We start from the raw sequence: 22,904 nt of genomic DNA on the forward strand, positions 1-22,904 counted from the left end.
GCAAAATTGAAGATTTATTTCGTTAATATAGCAATTCGTTGCTGTTCAAAGTTCATACTGAAACCGTCCAATATGAAACAGATTGTTGGAGTATGTGAACCGCAGCCATATGCAGTATATTTGCGTTAACGTCTCTCCTCCGCAGGGCTCTTTGGCAGGAATTTGACAAATTACCTCAGGAATGTAAAGCCGTGTCTTCAAAGCCTACGTAAACATACGGCGTTGCGCTAAACCAACAGGCCTACTGACGTTCCGGCCTATACAAACCCAAAATAATCCTCTTTGCCTTGAGGTGAATCTATAATAGTCAAAAAGGTGCAGTTTTAAAACCTATCTTAGAAAATACCAGAAGTAAAAAAACTCATAACCTCGCGGTAACCATGGTAAAAATGAGCAATTTGCTCTCCGTGACCTCATTTAGTTTCACAAACATTTCTGTGTAGAGACCAAACAACGTTTCCAAAGCATTAGACAAACTAATCTAGAACTAGTTCAAAAGAGAAATAAAACAATGCAAAACAGAAATCGCTGAGTGCAGGACTGTTGGATTCAGATAATCTTGATGTCCGTCTCATTCATTTCTACAGACTTCTGGAACGAGGTCCTTCGGTTTGGTTCTAAAACACTGGCAGATAGTCTTGAGAGGAGACCTGCAGTGTTTTGAAAGCTTGGGAAACAAAAGTCTCCAAGAGTAAGCCAGCACACACCGCCAGGAGAGACAGACGTCTACTGCAGTTCAGAATCACTAAAACAACGAGGAATGAAAAGGATTATTATTATTATTCACACTAAAGTAATCTCACATACAACAGAGAGATAAAAATGTTCAGCCAAACTGAACACAGACACATTAATCAGATCTTCAGTAAACATGAGACGCTGTAGGACAAAATAAATATATATAAATAATGTTAAAATAATTAAAAAAGAAAGAAAATAAAGACGCTGTGTATTTTCATCCATTTTAATATCGTTGGTCAGAAACAATACAAACATATATATTAATAACCAAAATCATTTCGAATTGAATATATACATAATGTTTTAGACATTATAAAATGCAGATTTTTACTTTTTGATGTTGATTTATCAACTTTAATAGCCTAACGTTATCGTCTTCTCTCTCTCTGTCATAAGCTGTCGGAGGCTAATATTCACTACTAATACAGAACAAATAACCAAACCGCAAGCATCTTATGATTGTGTTTATCAGTATACTCTCATAATGTATAAAGTATACGATAATGGTGGATGATGATGTCTTAATAGTCTTAACTGTTTTAAAGCTGATGATTTAATTCATGTTTACCGTGAACAGACGCTTATTGAACTGAACGCATTCTTCTTTTATGGCAGGCAGGCAGGCTTGTGTCAAGAGGACATACCGCCACATACTGTCCCTGTGTATTTGTATATCCGATCTTAAGTTTGACGTGTCAGATTTGACTGTTATACTGTAAATGGAAAACGTGTGTGCGTCGCTGTAGCGAAAGAGAACAGATTTAGGTTGCAACCATTTGACGTCACAGATTTTGACCCAAAAAAATTGCGGCCTCTGAGAAAAAGTTTATGAATTCTGTTACAATTACATTGTTTTTTAATTTCAAGTTTATAAAGTCAATGCCTTTGTTAATATATTAAACCCTAGATCTCTCTATACCCAATGTTCCTTTTAAACTATCAGGCGATAGTGCGAAAATTTGGTTTTATCGACAGATACTGATTATTGGCCGATCGGTGCATCTTTAAGACAACACAATAAAAAGTGACAAGACAATCTAAAATGCTACTGCAATAGTGTGGGAAAAAGATCAGTCGGTTATCCACTTCCATTTTTGTATTTTTGTATCGACCCTACTACATAATGTTGACAAATATTTACACAAACTTCATTTGTGAACTCAGGTGATATGAACACGCTCATGGAAAACCCCTCCAATGAAAACCGTCCCACCCTACACAAAAAAAACCTGTGTGAGCGCACCAATGTGAGAAAGAGAGACAGTGTTTACTTTCCGTCTGTGGGTGTGTGAGATGTGTCCACTTCATCTGATTGTATATTTGAATAAAACAGACTGTGATTATACATATGTGTGTGAAGTTGAATCTGTGAGTGGAGTGTGTTGATATTAACCTTTGATGGCTTGTGTGTTGGAGGTCAACACAAACAGTCGTATGAGGCTGAAGCAGAGCGGGGAAAAGTCGTGCTCCCAGATGACAGCAGGTATCAGCAGGACTTTACCGTAGCTGGAGAGCAAAAGACCCTTCAGCAGTGAATGAAACTCTATAGAAGCGCCATTAAAGCGTCGGACCGTCCAGAGGATCAGCAGCACGCCCGTGCAAAACACAGCCAGCTCTACCAAAACACAACATACACACTTACATTCTGTACAGTATCAATATCATATCTATTTATCATATAGATGTCTGGATCGCATTTCACCTCAAAACCAAAAAATAGAAACAGAAATGTATTTTACCTAAACATTTTTACATGATTTCAATAAGAGTTAAGAAGTGGAATGTTATGTTGAATGATAAATGTAAATAATAAAGGTCCAGTGTGTAATTTTGGGAGGATCTATTGAGCGAATGAAAATAAAATATACATAACTTACATAACGAAGCATTATGTTTGTATTAGCTTAGAATGAGGTTTTTCTTTCTACATACATGGCGGGTCCTCTTGCATGGAATTCACCATGTTGTTTCTACAGTAGCCCTAAATGGACAAACTGCTCTACAGACCGTGTTTCGTAAATATGTTATATCCTTCAGCAAAGAAGCAAAAACATGCCATTAAGCCCCGTGTCAGCCACCGTAGTGCTTCGAAAAGGAGGGGTGGAGTGAGCCGTTGTTCGCAAATCGTAAACTAGAGGTGCTCCGATTGATCGGTCGCCGATCATAATCGGCCGATAATCACTTTGGGAAGTATGATCGGCGGTCTCTAAAAAGGCCGATCCAGAAAGCCGATCAGATGACGCAAAATTGACGAGACATTTATTTTACGCGATATGAAAATGGCTTCACAGGTCTGGCAATTCTACAAGGTGTGTGAAATAGACAATGCTTTATCAATCTGATACGTGTGTACTATGTGAATTCCACGATGCGAGAAGCACCCAAAACATTTTTACACCAACAACCTCTTTAGACGTTTGAGGGTTAGTCACGTAAAGCAGTGCGACTAGTTTTCAAAGATAGCCTCGCGCACAGTGAGCGGGCAGTTCAGCAGCTCGAGCGCCACTCGGCTGCAGAGATCGCGTCAACCGAAGATTCATTTGTTCTACCAGTGATAGAAATATCTGATGGCAATCGTCATTTTGACGGACTACAATAAAGGCGATTTGTAATTCCCCTTTTTATCATTTCGTGTCATTAGAACGTGATCGTGAAGAACGTGATTGTGAGCGGAAGGAGGTAGACTATCGCGAAGGGACGTGTGTTTCTATTCATGATCTTACTCTCAAATGTCTGCTCAGTTTTGCTAAACGCGCATGTGGTCAACAGAGACTCGAGATGCATCCATCACTCCCCGCATACACACAGGCGCGATGTGGTGCCGTCTTTACAGAGTTTTTACTTCATAAAATAATGTCTTTTTGTATCAATAATAGCTTTCAGGGAGTGGAAAAATATCTCTAACTGCGTTTTCTCTGTTCAGTGAAGCAGCACATATATGTGAAGCCGACAACAGAAGAAGTCTTATGGGTACATTTTTGGAAAATAAGATTTTTACATAATTTATACATAAAGCTGAATAATTAAGCTTTCTATTGATGTATAAGTTGTCATGATATGATCATATCTGGCGGAGATATACCCGTTTACAACTCTGGAATCTGAGGGTGCAAAATATTCAAAATATTGAGAAAATTGCCTTTGAAGTTGTTAATAAAAGGCCCTGTTAATGGCCATCCACTCACAAAAAGTAAAGTTTTGATATATTTAGTATATTGAATTTACAAAATATCTTAATGGAACATGAGAAAATTCGATCATTTTGACCCTTACAATGTATTTTCGACTATAACTAAAATATTCCCGTGCTCCTTAAGACTGGTTTCGTGATCCAGGGTCACATATGACCAAACCACAGCTTTCTTGTGAGTACAAAACACCTTTTACAGGCACCTGTCATTGTTATTGTATGGACATAAGAACATAAACATTTGCTTGTAATTAGATTATTATTTTATGTCCGACAACAGAAACATTGAGTCTAGCACAACCTCTCCTCAGCTGTCAGTAACAGAGACATTTTTTAAAGCATCAACCCTACTGCAAGGACAGTAAGAAGCATAAAGAAATATCAGATTATCAGATAAAATAATGTAATAAATTTGCATTGATCACGGCCACTTTATATTGTGGAAGACAAAGGGTTTCTGGGACTCATGTCACATGCTGCTATGTTTTATGAAAACATGTGGTAACACTTTCCTTGAAGCATGTATGTTTAATTTATTGTAAAAGTAGTTTTCAAGCAGTGTAATGCACATTTGAATGCATTGTAATGTCTAATAGATAATTGTTATTACAGTTAATACATTATAACACTAAGCAATTCATTGTAACACGACACATTTTAAATTGGTTACAACTACATATAATGCATTACAACACACATTATGAATATTAATAATGCATTTTACCCTTTAATAACTCTTTATAATGCATTATACATAAATGCTTCAAGGAAAGTGTTACCAAATATGTAACTTACTAATATTCATTAGTTAATTCATGACACTTTCTCTTTTGGTACTCAGAAAGCTTCAAATAGTTCCTATAATCGGTGATCGGTATCGGCCAATACAGCTTTCAGTGATCGAGGATCGGTGATCGGCTAAAAAAACCCTGATCGGAGCACCCCTATCGTAAACCCAACCGCTAGATGCCACTAAATATCATGCACTGGACCTTTAAATGATTAAGGGGCGGTTTCCCGGACTAGGGCTTGATTTAATTAGGATTTAAAAACATACTTTCCAAAAAAAACATTACTGGTGTGCATCTTGCACAAAAGCACATCTTTCCTCCTAGTCTATACTTCAAGAATACAGCACACAACATTATTACCCCACATCTCAATTAGGCGACATTTCATTAAAGAGGATATAATGATTTACCAAGTGCAGCCAATGCAAACATGCAGTAAAAATCCCACTCTTTAGTGTAACGGATGATGTCAGCGGGGTCACCGCTGGGCTGTGACCCCTGAAGAAGAGACCACCGCAGATATGCCTCACAGAGCAGACAGAACACACACAGCTTCCAGTGGATCTACAGACAGAGACAGACAGATGAGGACCGCAAATTAGCTTACTACATTTATTATTTTGAAATATAATAGTAATAATATGTAATCAAATGCAATTTCAACAGTCAACAGTCATCCTTTTTAGACTATTTTTCATTTTACACTGAATTGAATAAAGAAGAACATGATGCCAGCTAAAGCATACTAGTATCGTGGCAAGCATGTTGTTTAACATATTATTTCAAGGAAATGGTATGTGGTCATGTTTTTTGCTACTCCATCTCAACAGAGAGAAAGATTAAACTAACACATGAAATCAAATTGTAAAAATGAAAAGTTTACACTTTTACTCACGTTAATCTCAGTGTTGAAGAGAATATGTCTAAATGCCTGAATTTTGCATAGAGTTGCATCTATTAGAATAATAACTGGATCATATTCAATGTATTTGTCCACCGGTTTCTTGCATGAGGCCTGCAAAAAATAAACACAAATTCCTTTTACAGAAAGAAATGACAAAGTTTAATGAACAAACCATCAGTACAAAGTGATGTTAAATGGAGTTTAATAATGTACTGTGTATAAAAACATTTTTATGTTTCTAAAGAAATGTGTACACTGCATTAGGTTGAAGAATTACATTATACATTATTACAAATGTCTTTGGCAGTATTTTCGATACCGTTGTTAATATACGGTTAGATGCTACCTTGATGTACAGACGAATCAACTTTATTGCAACGGCAAACATTTAAACAATAGTGCAAATGCATTCATCAGTGATGGTTCTCTTTATAACTGAGAGTGGGGCAAGTTGTCACATAGGGATGTTGTGACAGAGGCTCTCCCATTATATTTGCATTTAGTTGTATATCGAAGGACCTCTTTGTGGACAGTGAGACAGAGCCTCTGTTATATGTTGAAAAATGTAACATTTTATTTTCTGGCTTATAATAATATTTGGTACCATAAGAATCTGTTTATATATAAAGGAATGTGTTTATCGAAGCGGTAATGATACAAATTCTGCCACTAGACATCTCGTATTTAGGTTATTTTCCACATTAACCAAGAAATAATCTCTGAAACGATCCTCTTTCAAAAATTATGAATGATTTAATATTATCAAATATTTTTAACGTTGCTAAAGCCAGATGTTACTTCCAGGTTTGTGGTGGAAAATATCCAAAAGTCTTTAACTCAGCATTAAATCATCATTATTGGTGTGCTCACATACTTTTAATTTACTATAGACCACTTTGGATAACATAAACAACGCTGGTTTAACGCTGGTCCAGAAGAACTTCCCGAATACACGAACGCTTGAACAAAATACAACCCACAGAATATTTCAAACCGATTTAAATTGTTAAACAAATATATTTAAGATTGATCTATATATGTAAGATTTAAAATAAATCGCAATAATAAATCAATAAAAACTTGCTGCTGGACCAGTGCTTACGTAGTCGTCTATATAGCTCTATATTCTATATTTAATAGAATAATGAAATATTATGAAAGAAATTCTGTTCACTTTTTTGTTGATATTTTTAAAGTGATGTCTTATTTCTTAAATCTTATTTTTAAATTAATCAAACAATAATTGTGGGGTGATTTAACCCCCGTTAAAGACCAATGATTGGACAGCATATTATATTTCAGAATAGCTCTTCTCTTTTCAATATCACTAAACCACTTAGTCCCATATTATGACAACTTCTCCATACAGTGAGACCTGCATACAGTCAAGAGTCAAGACTGATGTCCAAGCTGTGGGTCATATGGGTGCATATTGTGATAACTGGCCTTACATCTAAATTACAATACGCCTGACATACACAAACAGCTCTTGGTAAAATGAACCATGGATTTAGTTGTGTCAAATTGTAGTCTGGGTTAAACTATAGTTATTGTGTTGAGAGACATTTGTGGTTACCACAAATACCATTATTGCTAAACGCTGGTTAATTTCCGTAAGGCACAGAAAACCGCCCGAACATTCCCGAGCTCTACTCACACATATGGTGATCTTCAATATGCCATTGCTGTAATCTCGATGCAGCTCGTTCGCATCTTCATTGCACTCGATGCATTTAAAAGCTCCCGGTGCCATTCTCCCTACAGTCTGAAAACAACGCCCACTGCTTCCTGCTCTCTCAGAAGGGGCGGAGCTTTTACGCGCACCTAATGGGAAATGTAGTTTTATTCTCCACTACTCACGCTGCCGGAAGTGAGGAGCTTAATCTCGGTAAACTACATTACCCGGCGTTCACCCCTCCTCACCTGCTCACAACATTACTCACAACATGGCACCTGCTGGCGGGGGTGTTGTGCTGGCAGCTCTGTCGCTGCTGTACTTATGCGGAGCTATTTTATCCAGCGACTATTTCTCCACTTTGACTTTCTTCAACAGCGACCTTTATAAACACGGCTGCAGTTCTCCGGCCGAGTGGGAGGAGTATGCGGCGGACTGCGGTGAGTTTCTGCCACGTCCTTTTATCGCTGAGAGCTGTGTATCTGATTCACTCTCTTCCGCATACACGTGCACGAGCATGAAGAGATGCATGCAAAAATCTCGTGCATACACTTGTGTTTGTCAGACAGACGTGATCATTGTCATTGAGTGTCAATAGTTTAATATTACTTACATATAGAAACACTTGGTAGTGCCATTGAATGGAAAAGTCATTACAAAGTGTTTGCAACGTCCCACATGACTGTTTGGTTTGCGATACACTTGTGTTAACAGGTTGCTGATAAAAACAGCCTAGACTGTAAAATTATTCTTTAACAACTATTAAAATCAAGCAAATGTGTTTTATTAGTTTAGTCAGAATGTGTTTGTCTTTAACTGTGATGATCAGATCTCATTTTAAACTCCAGAAGAGAAAACACTTCAAACATTTCTTTTAGCTGTTGACAGGGATAGTTCACAAAAAAGAGATTCTGTCACCATTACTCACCCAAAAGTTGTTCCAAACCTGTATAAATGTCATTGATATGTTGAACACAAAACAAGATATTTTGAAGCAAACAGTTCTGGGTCACCATTGACTCCCATAGTAGTTTTTTCCTATATGTTATTCAAAAAGTGCCTGATGAACGACAGAAAAATATTTGATATAAATTACGAATAATTTGAGGTCGAGTAAATGACGACCGAATTAAAATTTGGGGGTGAATGTTCTTAACATTACTGCATCCCAAATGTAATATATTTATTTTGGTAAATAGTGCCAATGAGATCTATTGTATGTCTTGTTTTAAATCTCATTCTAGAAGATGAATATTATGTTAAGCCGTCATCCATTCAGTGAGTCAGATTTTAAACGACACTCCTGTCTATTAATTCTTGTTTTTTAAGATTTATTGTTGGTGTTTTGCCTTTATTTGTACAGTTTAGTGAGAGAGAGGACAGAAAGCGAAGTGGGAGAGAGAAGGGGTAGGATCGGGAAAGGACCAATAGATGAGAATTGAACCCAGGTTGCCTGATGGGCTGCTGCGCAACGTGTTTGAGCGCTGACCATGAGGCTATCGGCTCTGACCCTGTCTTTTAGTTCTTTATGAAAGAAACACCCAAAATTAATTGTCAATGTTTTGTCATCCCCATGAAATGACGGTAACACCTTACAGTAGCCTGTATGTGATATAATTAATAAATGCATTAACTAATGTGAACTTACAATGAGCAATATACTTTGTCAGCATTTATTAATCAATTGCAATACAATTGTTTATATTAGTTTATGAACATGGTTTTTAAAATCTGTATTAGTAAATGCTGAAATGAATATGAACTAAGATGATAAATCCTGTAGAAGTATTGTTCATTTTTAGTTCATGTAAGCTAATGCATTATCTGATTGTAAACAAATACAATTTTATTGCATTTAAAAAATTGCGACAGTATAACCTACCTGTTATTATATACAGTTTCATCGAAAGCTTGCGCCTGAACTGCAGTTAAATTCCGGTCTGTGTTTGGCTAGTGTCTAATATTATAACTACTTATATTTAATTTAATTTATGTTAAGATTAATAAATAACATTATTTTATTGTATACTTTTAGTATTAAATAAACAATTTGTTAAATGGTTCCTGTAGTTTTGTCGCATTAAAGGAAACTGTATGGTGCATTGACATCTAGCGGCTTGAGTTTTGTATCGATGTCTAAATTCGAAATATTGGAGAGACAAGTTTAGCCAAGTAACAGATATTCTCGGTTTCTTTTGATTGTTATCAGAAAAAAATCTACACGCATTCTATTATTTTCCAATGTGTAAAGGAAGTTAAGGGCAGTCTATATGGCTGTCAAACGATTAATCACATCCCGAATAGAAGTTTGTGTTTACATAATATATACGGGGCATATTAATTTTTTATTTATAAACACAAAAACATGCACATACGTGTTTACATATTTAGGAATTATTTACATTTACCAATATTTTAAATTATATATAGATGTTTATAAATTTTTAAATTTAATATTTTTCTTAAATACATACATGTATGTGTTTGTTTTATAAATACAAGATTAATACGAAGAGTACACAGACATATATAATGTAACTACAAACTTTTATTTTGGATTCGATTAATTGTTTGACAGACCTAGACTATTTCTGTCATTTTTATCAGCACCCATTGATCGTCATCTTGTGTCCATGCTTTAAAAAACAGCGCAAACATCAATCCATTCGAAATGTCCGTTTCTCTGATGTTTTGAGCGATACAATCTGATTTTTGTCTTTTTGGCTCCTCAGAGTCATCTATACTGCAGCTGGAGGATCCAGACTGTGAGGAGGGGAGCAGCCCACCCTGCGAGTCCATCTTTTCACTCAACGCAGAGAAAATCCTTGTAAGACTTGCGTTTGTAATAATGGATGTGAACACCAGCACTTTTGAGCTTATGCTGTCTCCTGTAAAATCACACATCAAGAGGTTTCGGTCTGAACCACAACACTATCCACCTGGCACATAAAACAAGACGGAAGTTGCTGGTCTCATCTTTTGTAATGATTGTTTTGGGATGGTTCGATGGCGTGAGGTTGACAGGGTTCCTCGTCATGTTTTCTCTCTCTTTCCATCACCACAGAATCAGGCCAAGTTGTTGGTCGAACAGCGTCGGTTTCCGTTCCCTGTGGAAAATCAAAATACCAATGAAGAACTCGGTCAGTGCATCTGCTGTTGGTTTGATCTTGGTTCGTTTGTAAACTATTAGTCACGCTAACCTCTGTTTTGATTTCAGCTATTGGATACGTCCTCATTAGAAATGGACTTTATGATGAGGCTGTCAAACACTTTTCTTTACTGCTACAGGTAGAGATTTGATTGTAAACATAACTTGCATTGAAACATTTAACTTTTAGCTTAGATGAAACTGACAGTTAAGAAGTTTGGGTAGTAATCATGAAGGACTGTCCTCTCGCCCGCAGGGAGATCCTGAACTGGTCAGTGCCATCTATGGGCGGGGAATAGCATATGGCAAAAAAAGTCTACAGGTAACGTGTGTTTTTGTACCGGTTTGAGAAAAAGAGTCCATTGATTTCTTTCATAATCAATAGTTGTATATTAATTAATAATAATGGAGCATTTTGTCCTTCCGAAACCTCAGATGTCCATATTTTCTGTTTTTTAGGGTATACTTGTAGTTTTTAAATGATTCAATACTGTGTTGTTACAGTTGAAAGGATTTCATACTTTTTATTTGATAGATATTTTCAAATCCAAGTTACAAACAATAACAACTAAAAATAACGATTTATGGCAACAAAAAAAAATCTGGAGATATGGAGATCCGAGGTTTCAGAAGGACAGCAGCGATCTCTCTGCTCTTCTTGGGTCTTCCAAAAATGCAGTTTAAAGAAGCAAAATTTTGATAATTTTACTTAAACGTAGTGGTTTTATGAAACTTCTACTTTCCTGAACATGTAAATCATTTTATGGTATGTAACAGACATACCAGTAAACATGTATAAGTTAAATTGACTTTCACTTTGGAATAAAAAGATGATATAAACATTGAATTGGAGCCTGTGTTTTTGTGAAGGACATTAAGAACGCAGACCTGGCTCTGTACGAGCTGAGCAGAGTGATCTCACTGGAGCCCAACAGACCGGAGGTGTACGAGCAGAGAGCCGAGGTAAAAAACAACAGATCTGGGGTCTCATTTATATTCTTAAATGTGCGTACGCCACTTTACACGCAAAGGTTGCGATCTATTTAAAACAAACTTGAAGTGAGAATGTCCGCACTTTGTAAGTAAACTTTGAGCCACGCGTACGCACATTATGGAGACGAGGGGAAGTGGCGACACAGATGGCGAGTTGATGAACTCAAGTCAGTTTGCAGAAAGTAAAGGTAAGAAGAACGATTCGTTGTTAGATCCACGTTGTGCTTGGATTTTACAAGGTGTTTATGAAACAAACATCACCCAGTACAACTCAAATCTTAAATCAAAATGAATACTAAATATTTAATGTATTATATAATATTATTGCTGTCTCACGATCACATTGTCTAAAACGGTACCACTCAAGGCCTTTGCAAATACAGTCCGAAATTTTCCTACACGTTATTTTCGTATTTGGCGCTTGTTTGTACAGTGTCTCTGAATTGTCAAAACACCTCAAAATGTTTCCTACCGATTGCGAAAAACGCAGAAAATCGAACCCAGTCCGAATTGTTTTATAATGGACGGAAATATCGGAGGCAATGGGTAAATGTGATAGACGTAACGTGAGGTGGTGTTTATTTATAGGTTGTTCAATTTCGGACGCAAATTCGGACTCGGCGTGCAATGGCCTTTACTCTTTTAATGTGTGAGTGAAGTTATACAAATTTTAAACTCTATTTTCTCTTTAAAACACACATTTAATTAAATATTTCACTCTTTTGTTGAGTTAAGCACTCAAGTGACGTCTAAATGTTCAACAAAAGTATAGATATAATTCTAGATTGTGCGTTGTTTTTAAAAATGTTGTGTGTTTTAATGTTTAAGTTATAGCGAGTAGTGCGAGGTGCATTATTATTCATCTTAGACTAAATTGCAAAACTCGTGTTCAGACTTCAAAGACGAAACCTACGCAAAGTTGAGACTGTAACACCTTTCAACAAGGTGCTATTAGTCAACATTAGTAAATGCATTAACTAACATAAGATGACATTAAACAATTTAGTTTTTCAGCATGTATTAATCCTTTTAAATCTAAATGCATGTTAGTGCAGTTATTTGTGTAATTCATGGTGCATTAATTAATGTTAACAGTGACAACGTTTGATTTTAATAATGTATTAGAAAATGCCAAAATTAACACGAACTACCATTAATAAATGCTGTATCAGTATTGTTCATTGTTATTTCATCAATAGCACCTTATTGTAAAGTGTTACCAATGAGACCCCTGCCCGTTTTATATATACTGTTAGATCAGCAGCCAGCTCTTTAGATTTGTATAACATTTATTTATTTATATAGAAAAAAGAACCTAGTTTTCTGCTAGTTCACCTTTCGTCAGCATTTCAGAAACGGTGACCCCTTGATATTTAGAAGAGGCTTGAGCTGCACATTCAAACGTATGGCAAAGTATCAAAGTGGCATTTATTCTACAGAAATGCATGCATTGGGCACTGTTTTAAAGTGAAGCATTTTGGAAAAAGAAGGCCTTTGGTCTATACAGATGCTATGACCTGTTTTTCCACAAAATGACTTTTTTATGAGCTGGGACAGTCAAACAACAAGCTGAAAATCACATTAATACGTACACAACACTTATAAAAAAAAGATGACAAAATGTTTGGACGCTTTCTGGCAGTCAGGGTTTGTCAGTTGACTGTACATCCTGAAAAATCGAGACCAGTTGCTTGAAGTTTGCTCCGAATACAGCAATGGATTATATGTAATTTTTTTATATGTACAGGTTTTTAAAAGTATACTGTTTAATTCTGTTAATCCTGGATTTTTTTTTTTTGATATTTTGTGCAGTTTTTTTTTCTTTAAGAAGGATACTTTACGTTTAAAAATACTGTAAAAACAGTTTTAAAACTTATTGGTTCAGGAATTTTCTTGAGGCTGTTTTATCATTTGTTTCCATTATTGTAATAAGAAATGTTTTAATAAAGTTATCCTTAACAGACTAAACTATGTTTGACTCTAATTTAAAGGGACAGTTCAATCATAAATGAAATTTCTTTTGAACCTGGATAAATTACTTTGATCTGATGAACTATCCCTTTAAAGAAAGTTTAAAGATACAAGCAGTTTTGTTTTTACTCTTAATACGTTTCTTGAATTAATCAGTAATGATTCAACATATTACTTTTTAGACTGAGAAAATACTTTACACAGTGTTGGTGATGCGAAGAGGTTCATACATTTTTATGTGCCTAGTGTTCTCAGACTTATTGACTTGCTCAATGTCGGTTTATAAAGTTTTGTTGTGTTGATAATAAAGCTGTAATTGACTGATCATGTGATTTCAGATTCTGTCTCCATTGGGTCGCATTAGTGAAGCTCTTTCTGACCTGACCAAAGCCATTCAGCTTCAGCCTTCAGCTCGACTCTACAGACACAGAGGAACATTGCTCTTCATATCAGAGGTACAGAGACACACGCACCGCGCCGATATACACAAGATGGGGAAGAAGCCTGAGACAATAGGAAGAAATAACTATATCAATTCCACAAAATGCCTTTTTATGAGCTGAGACAGTCAAACAACAAGCCCAAAATTACACTTAAAATAATAATACAAATAAAATATGTTTTCTTTCGTTTCATCATTCAGGATTATATAGCAGCCATGGAGGATTTCCAGCAGTCTCTAGAGCTGAAGAAGAACCAGCCCATTGCCATGCTTTATAAAGGACTGACCTTCTTCCACAGGGGCCTTCTGAAGGTAAAACACACTTCTTTATTGTCCCAAAGTCAGTTTTTACAAACCAGTGGTCTTAATATTTTGGTCATTCTCACAAAACCACTGAAATGTTATGACAGTAATGAATTTAATTATAAAGCATTTCATCCGGTAACACAATTTTTTATATAAACACAGTTGTGTTCTCAGAAAGAATAATTTTGACATGGGAATAGATTATTTGGGTATTTTATTCCTTTTTTGCTGTTGTCTTTACAGTAACATTATATGTGAATTATATGTTGTAATTTAAACAAAGTCAAATTAAAACATTCTGAAAATACAATTGGCTGTTCTACTAAATGTACATGACTTTTTCATTATCATTACTGATTTAGGTTTTCTTAATTCAAACAAAATGATAGGTGTATTGTTATAAAAATATAATTCATAAATGTCTTGTGTATGATTCATAAAAAATTGCAATTAGGGCTTATCTAAAAAAAAAGGGGGTTAACGTGGTTATGGTAATAAGAATATTCAGTGAATTTTTACAGTCAATGCGTTTTAACATGTCATGCCTTGTTTTTAATGAATACAAATGAAATTAGTTGATGCAAGTGTTTTTAAAGTCCCAGTGAAATAAATAATTACAATGCCTATTTTTTCATGAAATATTGCAGCGTTTATAGTAAATAGTTTATCAATGTAGGTCATTTTTTTTTTAATTCTTGTGCCCTCATTGTCTTCAGTAAAAATCTGGAAATGCAATTCCGTCCTGAAATGACTCTCCATCTCAAATGATGCAAGTTAGACAGCTTGGGCGGAGCATCCGTTAACTCCTCCCCTTCACTGTCAGTCTGCTGCCAGTTCCATTTGATGTTCCAATACATCAATTTTTCACATTTGAAAATTCCATTTCACTCAAAAACGCGACAAAATACAGAAGTAAAAACAGTCGCAACTTCTGGTTCACAGGGACTTGAATCAAAGCACACCAAAAAGGACTGAGACAAGCAGAAAGTTTGGGATATGAGAAGACATTATTTTGCTGTGAGCACACATCAACTGTGACTGTATTTAACTATTCAAATTCTATTGTTTTTCTGCACACAGGAGGCTATCGAAGTGTTCAAAGAAGCTTTGAAGTTGAAGTCAGACTTTATCGATGCATATAAAAGCTTGGGCCAGGCTTACAGGTGAGACAAAACTGAGACATGATGATTCACATCAGACCTTTAGGCGTTCTTCTCGAGCTCATGTTTGTGCATGCGTGTGTTCAGAGAGTTGGGCGATTTCGAGAACGCCATGGACAGCTTTCAGAAGGCTCTGTTACTGGATCAAAACCACATTCAGTCTTTGCAGCTCAGAGGAATGATGCTCTATCATCACGGAAGTCTGCAGGAAGCCATCGGCAACTTCAAGGTGAATCACTGTTGTGTTTATTTGTAACTGATCTTCCTAGTGTTGTGCAATATCTCTCCTTAAAACATCAGTATTATTAATTAAAAAAATGCCTTTGTCGTGCTTTTGCTCACGGTCAACACAGTGATCATGTTAACGGCCATTTTGTATCTGGGTTTTGCTTTGTTTTTCTGGTCAGCTGTTGACAGTATCATTGGGATTTCACGTTCGAGTTTGTCATCATGTGTAGGGAGATTCATTGTGGTGTTATGTTTTCAGAGATGCCTTCAGCTGGAGCCCTACAATGAAGTGTGTCAGTACATGAAGGGTCTCAGTCACGTGGCAATGGGGCAGTTCTATGAGGGCATTAAAGCTCAGACTAAAGTCATGCTTAATGACCCTCTCCTGGGACAGAAAGCCAGCACGGAGTATCTCAAAGTCAAATATCTCCGAGGTGAGACGTCAGAGCACACTATTGTTACGGTTAAAAATATAAAAGGGTGATTCTCACAAAAACTTGGTTTCAAGATGTCAAACATGATTTTCTTAAAAACACTCACATCAACACATTTCCTTTTCATCCATTAAAAATAAAGGCACGACATGTTTAAAATCATTCATTTCAAAACTTTTACTCACCGTTTACACAATTTTGAACAATTTTACAAAAAAAACATAAAAATTATCATTACCGTAATAATTTAATACTGTCAAACCCATAGCAAGTTTTGCTAAAAAAAAGAGAGAATATGATGCCGGAGCAAGTTTTTATCAATCATACAAAACAAGACATTAATGAAGTTTATGTTAATAGAAAATTATACATTATACATTTTTTAAACGAGTAAAACTACCTGTTGCGTTAATGAGAATGAAAGAAGATGTGTACACATCATGACAAGAAACTATAAAGTAATCCGTTAACCTACTAGACTTTGGAAAAAACTGGCAGATTTATTTTTTCATCTGGAATAAAACTTAATTTAAATATCTTTGTGTGTGTGTGTGTGTGTGTGTGTGTGCGTGTAAACAGTCCTTTAAAAACGTTATGGAGAATGATGTATCCGTCATGGACATTTCTTTTTCCCACTATTTCTTCATTTTTCTTATAGATGAATACCCTGTCAATGATTTTTTTACTTTTGAGAACATCTAGCAGAACATCCAATTGTATTTTTCAGAATGATTAATTTAACTCGGTTTAAATTTCAACATATAATGCACACAAATAGCGTTACGGTAATGAGAATTTCACCAGAAAAAAACAATAAAAGAAGTAAATGCCAGTGTTAAAATTATGCTTTGTGTAAGGTAAAGAACACAGTTGTGTTTATTATGATCATTTTTGACTTCCCAAATTTTATGTTTTACAACTAAAATCTTTATTGTCATGATGTTTCAGTGGTTCATTAGAATGATCTATAAAGAATAGTATTCATCTAAACCTTTTATAAAACACTGACTCAAACATTTCTAATGTTAATTTGAAATTATTGAAATTAAAGAAAGCTTTAAGTAACTAATGAACTGTTTTTTTTTTATGCGATCAGAGTACTCTCGGTATTTGCACTCTCATCTGGATGCACCTGTGGCGGAGTATAATGTTGATCAGGATTTGCCAGGAAACTTTAAAAACCACTGGTCCAAAAATCTACCATTCCTTATAGAAGATTATGAAGAACAGCCTGGACTTCAGCCTCATATAAAGTGAGTTTAGAAGCAAATTCAAGCCTGTGACTTTCCTCTTCCGCTCAGTACTTAAGTAGTTTGGGGCATCATGGGTACATTATGACGTTTTAGGCTGTAGTTCACCTGAAAATGAAAGGACCGCAAAGTTTACTCATCCTTGTGCCATCCTAGGTGTATATGACTTCTTCAAACTTTTAAATAAAAACTATTAAATCATATGCCGGTTCTTCCTTCAGTAGCTTTGTAATGCCATTGTATGAGGTCTTTTAATAAATGTCTTCTGAAGGGAAACATTTGTTTGTTAATATTTTCAGCTTATTTAGCAATTGTTACATTGCATTTTTATGTTAAAGGACATCCAAGTGAGGCTAGTTAAATATGGCTGCACATTGATAACGTTGAATCTCATTGGTTCTCCTGTCTTGTGACTAATCATGACATGCGTCATATGAGTTACTTTTATGCTGAATAGATGGGCTTTTTTGAGCTTCTATTCAATTTCATTATAAAGACAGGAAGACCAAAGATGTTTTTATTGTAACTCTGTGAAAAAACTGAAGACTTGTCTTGTCCTGTGATCTAAAATTGGCACGAGAATAACGTTTCTTTGATCAAATTAACTGGATGTCAGTATATTTCTGCATATATTTACGTTGTCTTTCTTTGTCGTGTTCAGAGATGTTCTACCGCAGATCTTCGAGAGTTATTCTGCTGATGTTCAGAAGCTCATCTGTACAGCGGATCATCTCGGTGCACTGATGCAGTACGACACATTGGGATTCTTACCAAACCTCAGAATACACAGAGGTCAGAGCTCTACAAAATCACATTTCCATCACGGTTATTGATATTTTCACGTTTATGTTAGGTTCACTTGGCCAGAATTGTTATTATCAGCAGGGTGATTCTCACGAAATCTTGGTTTCAAGATGTCAAACATTGGGTCTCATTCACTAATACAACTCGTGCATACGCATATGAATTTGTTCTTAACCTCGTGCTAATGTCAGTGAATTTGGAGTATTCTAAATGAGTGGCCGCGTGCACAAGGTTAGTCATTTGCATAAAACACACCTAGTCCATCCCCATATAAGGGCTTTCCGCCAAACTTTTCCTTTACCACCTGTCGTCACTTAAGTCAAAGTTACTCGAGGCAAGTAGTTCCAAGTGCACAGTCCTCAAAGTCAGTTCATACACAATACAACACTTTTTATACAGACACGCAGTTTGCGGAGTTCTCGTTAGCCGGCTATGGAAGCGCAGTTATTCAGAGAAACATCGCAGCTCGAGCTATAGTCTAACGCAGCTTTTCTTACTCTTTCTCTTTACTGGATATGATGAAATAAGAAAAAATATTATATTTATATATATATATATATATATATATATATTATTAAAAGTTTATGGGCCTAACTATTATCGTAAGATGAAACATACATTTTGTCATTTTGTCTTGTAGAGCGAAAGAGAGAGAGAAGGAAAGAGACTGGTGATTTTTGCAACTCTTATATTTAGAATAAATATTAGTACAAAAGTTTTAGTGAATCATGATTTGTTCGTGCAGGTTTCATGCACAAATTTGTGAGTACGGATGCTTAGTGAATGAGACTCATTGTTTTCTTAACACTTGTATCAACGAATTTCCTTAACAATTCTCATTACCGTAACGATTTAAAACTGTCAATCCTGTAGCAGGTTTGGCTTAAAAAAAAGAGCAAAGCAATGATGCCTAAGCAAGTTTTTTAATAATTAATTATGAGTCATTAATGAAGAAAATTTGGATAGAAAATGATACATGTAACTTTTTTAAATGCGGAAAACTAGACGTAGCGGTAATGAGCATGGACAAAGTTGTGTGCAGTATTCATTTTTGTTGTAGATAATTATTCTAACAAAAAATAATTAGTCAACATCTATTAGAACATCCAGTAATTGTTATCGTAATATTTCAATTTCACATTGTTTAATGACAAATCAGGACACGTTACGGTAATGAGAATTTCAATAAAATACCTAAATAATTCATTCCTATGTTAAAAGTATGCTTTGTCCAAGGTAGAGAACACAATATGTTTTTGTGATTATTTTTGTGTTACTGAATTATATGTTTATATAACCAAAATCTTTACTGCGGTGATGTTTCGGGGGTTTCGTGAGAATGACCCAGCATAAAATGCGGTCCACATTGCAGTTTTCTTACCTCAAACCATTTACCAGCCGCAGTTTGTTTAATCTTGCTAGCATGTAATGTGATATTTAACCATCACCTTGGACTGCGGGTCATCCAGGTTAATTCTATCAGGGACTGATGTCTACGTTCATGAAGTTTAATTTGCCTCTCTCGGGTGCGTGTTTGCGTAGCAATGGGTTTGGCAACTATAGAAGTGATGCAGGCCATGCAGCGCACTTGGAGTAACTCAAAGGTTCGAGTGAACGGAAAGACTAGACAGCTGCAGTGGAGCGACATGTTTGACATCGCAGTGAAATGGAGAAGGTCAGAGATCATCTCAAAGGCTCTCTGGATGATGTTGCCATGTGTTTCATGTGATCTGGAGTGGCACGCGTTAGATCTTTGCCTTGTGTGTGTGAGCAGGATTGCAGATCCGGACCAGCCCGTGTTGTGGTTGGATCAGATGCCTGCTAGAACTCTCAGCAGAGGATTTAACCATCACATCAACCTCATCAGGTGCCGTGTCTGTCCTCAACGTGTCATTTCCTGTCTGATAGTTTTCATATCTTGAAGAGTGTTGTCAATTGTTGCTTGTCTTGTTTTACAGAGGGCAGATCATTAATATCAGATATATGGAATATTTTAGTAGCATTCTCAGCTTTGTAAAGGACAGAATACTGGTATATCACGGGTGAGTCTTTTAGGGTTTATCTGATGTAGTACAGACAGGAGCTTCACACTTTGACAAATCTTGTTTTAATTTATTCATTCACACTGACAAGTGTCTTTCCAACAAGAAAGATATTTGGAAGAATGTAAGTAACCAAACAGATTCCATGCCCCGTTAACTGGCATTGTAGGAAAAATAAATACTATGAGGGTTAAAACAGTTACTGACATTCTTCCAAATATTTTTTTGTGGATGGTGACAGATTTTTTTTTGTTAAACAATATTTTTTTACACACGCACACACACACACACACACACACCTTGTTTGTTAATTTGTACTCCTCACTTATTCACTTGCATACATGATTCCCTCATTTGTTTATTCATTCGTTGGTTCACCTGCTCGTTCATTTGCCCGTTCATTTATTCCATCATTTGGTCTTTCGTCCGTTCATTTGCTCGTTCAGTCTTTTGTCCATTAATTTACTTGATCGTTGGTTGTTTGTTCGTTCATTTGCTAGTTTGTTCATTCATTTTCACACATCATTCAGTCTCACAACTTTTGTAAGTTCATTCATTCATTTATGCATCCTATTTATTTACACATTTATTTTTTGATTCACACACAGTCATTACTGCTCCAAGGGATTTTGTTTTCGGGTGAACTGTCACTTTCATTCATGCATTTATTGATGTGTCTTCTCTCTATCTTTATCAGGGCATATAACCCGCGAGGGCTTCAGGAAGTCGAGCAAGCTCTGGAGAATGTGAATAAAGTGGAGGATCTGCTGCCCATCATGAAGGTAAAACAACTATTAAACATGGCCAGCAGAAGATTTTAACACCTGTGTGTCTTAACGTCTTCATCCCTATCCAAATGAATCACATGATGGGTGATTTAAGTCAGTTTTTATCGAAATCTTTGTTGAGCGTGGTTCGCGTGGTTCTTGCATCCAAAAACTTCAAAATCAATAAGTAAAAAGCTATTTTCTACCTGGGTTTTGAGGCCAGCTCTTCAAACGCTCGGTTTTAATGGACATGCCGCATTGAAGACACATGGAAGTAAACGCCCACCGATTTGATTGGATAACAGTTTGTGTTGTTGGAGACGTCTGTGAATTTGGTTCCAGACGTAACATTAGGTTACACATTAGCACCATTCATTGTTTTCTCACGGCATAAGTATTATCTGGAAACCTCCTGTGATTTATAAATTACATCCCCACATCAGTATTTTATGTGATGCAATCGCACGGCATGATTTTCCTTAAAAAATATCATGATTTTGCCTATACTTGTATTGCGTTTAGTATGAGCCTACCTGTCAGCATTTGAGACCAGTGATCCCGAACCAGTCAGAAGATCACTGCGATCGCAGGTCTCAAATTTTACGAGTTTCCATGATAAATAAACAAACGGGAGACTCCCGGTAACTTATGGATTTCACCCAGCACCCAAAATAATACCAAAACACTTCAAAACTGCCTCCATTATTCGCAAACGGTGTACAAAACCTTAAACAATTAAATATGAGTCCACCAAATCACAGAGATGGCGATTTGCACGGGCTTAAGATCACAGACAACCTCTGTGATTAATACAAATGACTAGAGGTCACCAGGTAATACTAATACATCAAGCAATCTCTAACAAAGCAACAGTGATGCATAGTTCAAAAATGTTTTACTCGCATAAGAGTGCTGCACCATTCCTATCGGATCCAATATTGACGGCACAGCACTGCTTTTTAATTTTAAACTCTCCACTAATTCAGTGTAGATCTCTGCATTGTTCACGAAGGAATCCTCTGAGAAATGAAACAATCAAACGTCCATGTTTGTCCCACATGAGCTTGAACGTCTTTAAAAATAAACTTTAACCCCACATTCCTAATATCGGAATCTGAAGGAAAGTTATGCAGCGACTGTATTCTTCCACAACCAGGGATGTCACAATATTAAGCTTTCTTTAACGGCATGTTTGTTTATTGATTGCTCGCTCTATCTGGTTCCGCGCCACAGGTTCTGTCATGTGCTAACCAGTCGGTGGGGCTCAAGAAGTAGTCGTTGATATTTTTGTGGAGGCGTTGTTCAATCTATCAATGTTGTCATAGATAGGTGCATTCGCTGCCGTTCAATGGGTCTGGTGTCAATAACAGATGTTATCTCAGTAACAAGGGCGTTTTCAGTTCTGACACTTACGTGATGTTCACGTGACCATGATTTCCTCTTATATAACAAAAGCTTGGGTTAAAATTGTGATTTTTAAAGTCTATAAGCATCTTCACAATGTACCTCTGTGTGTTTGTCTCCATGAAGCAGTTCAACAGTAAAACCAGAGACGGATTCACAGTCAACTCTAAAGTACACAGTATGAAGGATCCGAACAAAGAGTATGACGGTTTTACCATCACCATCACTGGAGATCGGTGAGAATTTCATATAAAACCCCCTTCACTCAAAGTTCATAGCGTTATTTCATGTATTTTCAGTGTGTCCATACGTGTGAAGCAACGTTCAGAGTTGAGAGATCAGATACTGCGTGATGGGTTTAGTGCTTGAGGGTTGATATTATGTTCAGTCCTGATGCACAGTAACAGAACGTAATGATAATTGACAGATCTCATTTTACACTAAAATGACCAGATTAAAATATCCGGGAACATTTTCTAGTTAAATAGTCAAAATATACTCCAAATCTCATTTGTTATAAACAATTAATCCAAAAGGGGGAAAAGACATTTTTGCCGTTTTTGTACATAATATGAATGAGTTTTTGTACTATTGCAATGAATCACAGTAGTATAATATTGTTTGCAGAACAAACTGAACTTAAAAGTTTACCAA

At 36.1% G+C, this 22,904-nt stretch overlaps 2 protein-coding genes across 3 annotated transcripts in view; one reads left to right on the forward strand and one right to left on the reverse strand.

Moving 5' to 3' along the window:
• arv1 (ARV1 homolog, fatty acid homeostasis modulator) lies at positions 1–7,682 on the reverse strand. The gene is made up of 6 exons (XM_056764466.1): positions 7,550–7,682; positions 7,284–7,450; positions 5,618–5,737; positions 5,133–5,286; positions 2,135–2,356; positions 1–745 (listed from the first exon to the last, which is right to left on the reverse strand). The coding sequence occupies exons 2-6, from the start codon at positions 7,377–7,379 to the stop codon at positions 618–620; spliced, it is 720 nt and encodes a 239-aa protein (XP_056620444.1). The 5' UTR covers positions 7,380–7,450; positions 7,550–7,682; the 3' UTR covers positions 1–617.
• Positions 7,573–22,904, forward strand: part of ttc13 (tetratricopeptide repeat domain 13) — a 20,886-nt gene continuing 5,554 nt past the window's right edge. The window contains exons 1-18 of one of the 2 annotated variants that reach the window (XM_056764463.1): positions 7,573–7,741; positions 10,034–10,128; positions 10,366–10,441; positions 10,519–10,589; positions 10,706–10,771; positions 11,320–11,412; positions 13,752–13,868; positions 14,057–14,167; positions 15,242–15,324; positions 15,409–15,550; positions 15,809–15,983; positions 17,080–17,236; positions 17,895–18,025; positions 19,580–19,712; positions 19,812–19,904; positions 19,996–20,079; positions 20,777–20,861; positions 22,377–22,486. In XM_056764463.1, coding sequence (XP_056620441.1) covers positions 7,573–7,741; positions 10,034–10,128; positions 10,366–10,441; positions 10,519–10,589; positions 10,706–10,771; positions 11,320–11,412; positions 13,752–13,868; positions 14,057–14,167; positions 15,242–15,324; positions 15,409–15,550; positions 15,809–15,983; positions 17,080–17,236; positions 17,895–18,025; positions 19,580–19,712; positions 19,812–19,904; positions 19,996–20,079; positions 20,777–20,861; positions 22,377–22,486 — 1,991 coding nt within the window. The remainder of the gene's footprint in view (positions 7,742–10,033; positions 10,129–10,365; positions 10,442–10,518; positions 10,590–10,705; positions 10,772–11,319; positions 11,413–13,751; positions 13,869–14,056; positions 14,168–15,241; positions 15,325–15,408; positions 15,551–15,808; positions 15,984–17,079; positions 17,237–17,894; positions 18,026–19,579; positions 19,713–19,811; positions 19,905–19,995; positions 20,080–20,776; positions 20,862–22,376; positions 22,487–22,904) is intronic. The other variant, XM_056764464.1, reaches the window with a different exon arrangement.

The sequence above is a fragment of the Triplophysa dalaica genome, chromosome 13 (assembly GCF_015846415.1).
Source record: "Triplophysa dalaica isolate WHDGS20190420 chromosome 13, ASM1584641v1, whole genome shotgun sequence".
NCBI lineage: Eukaryota > Metazoa > Chordata > Actinopteri > Cypriniformes > Nemacheilidae > Triplophysa > Triplophysa dalaica.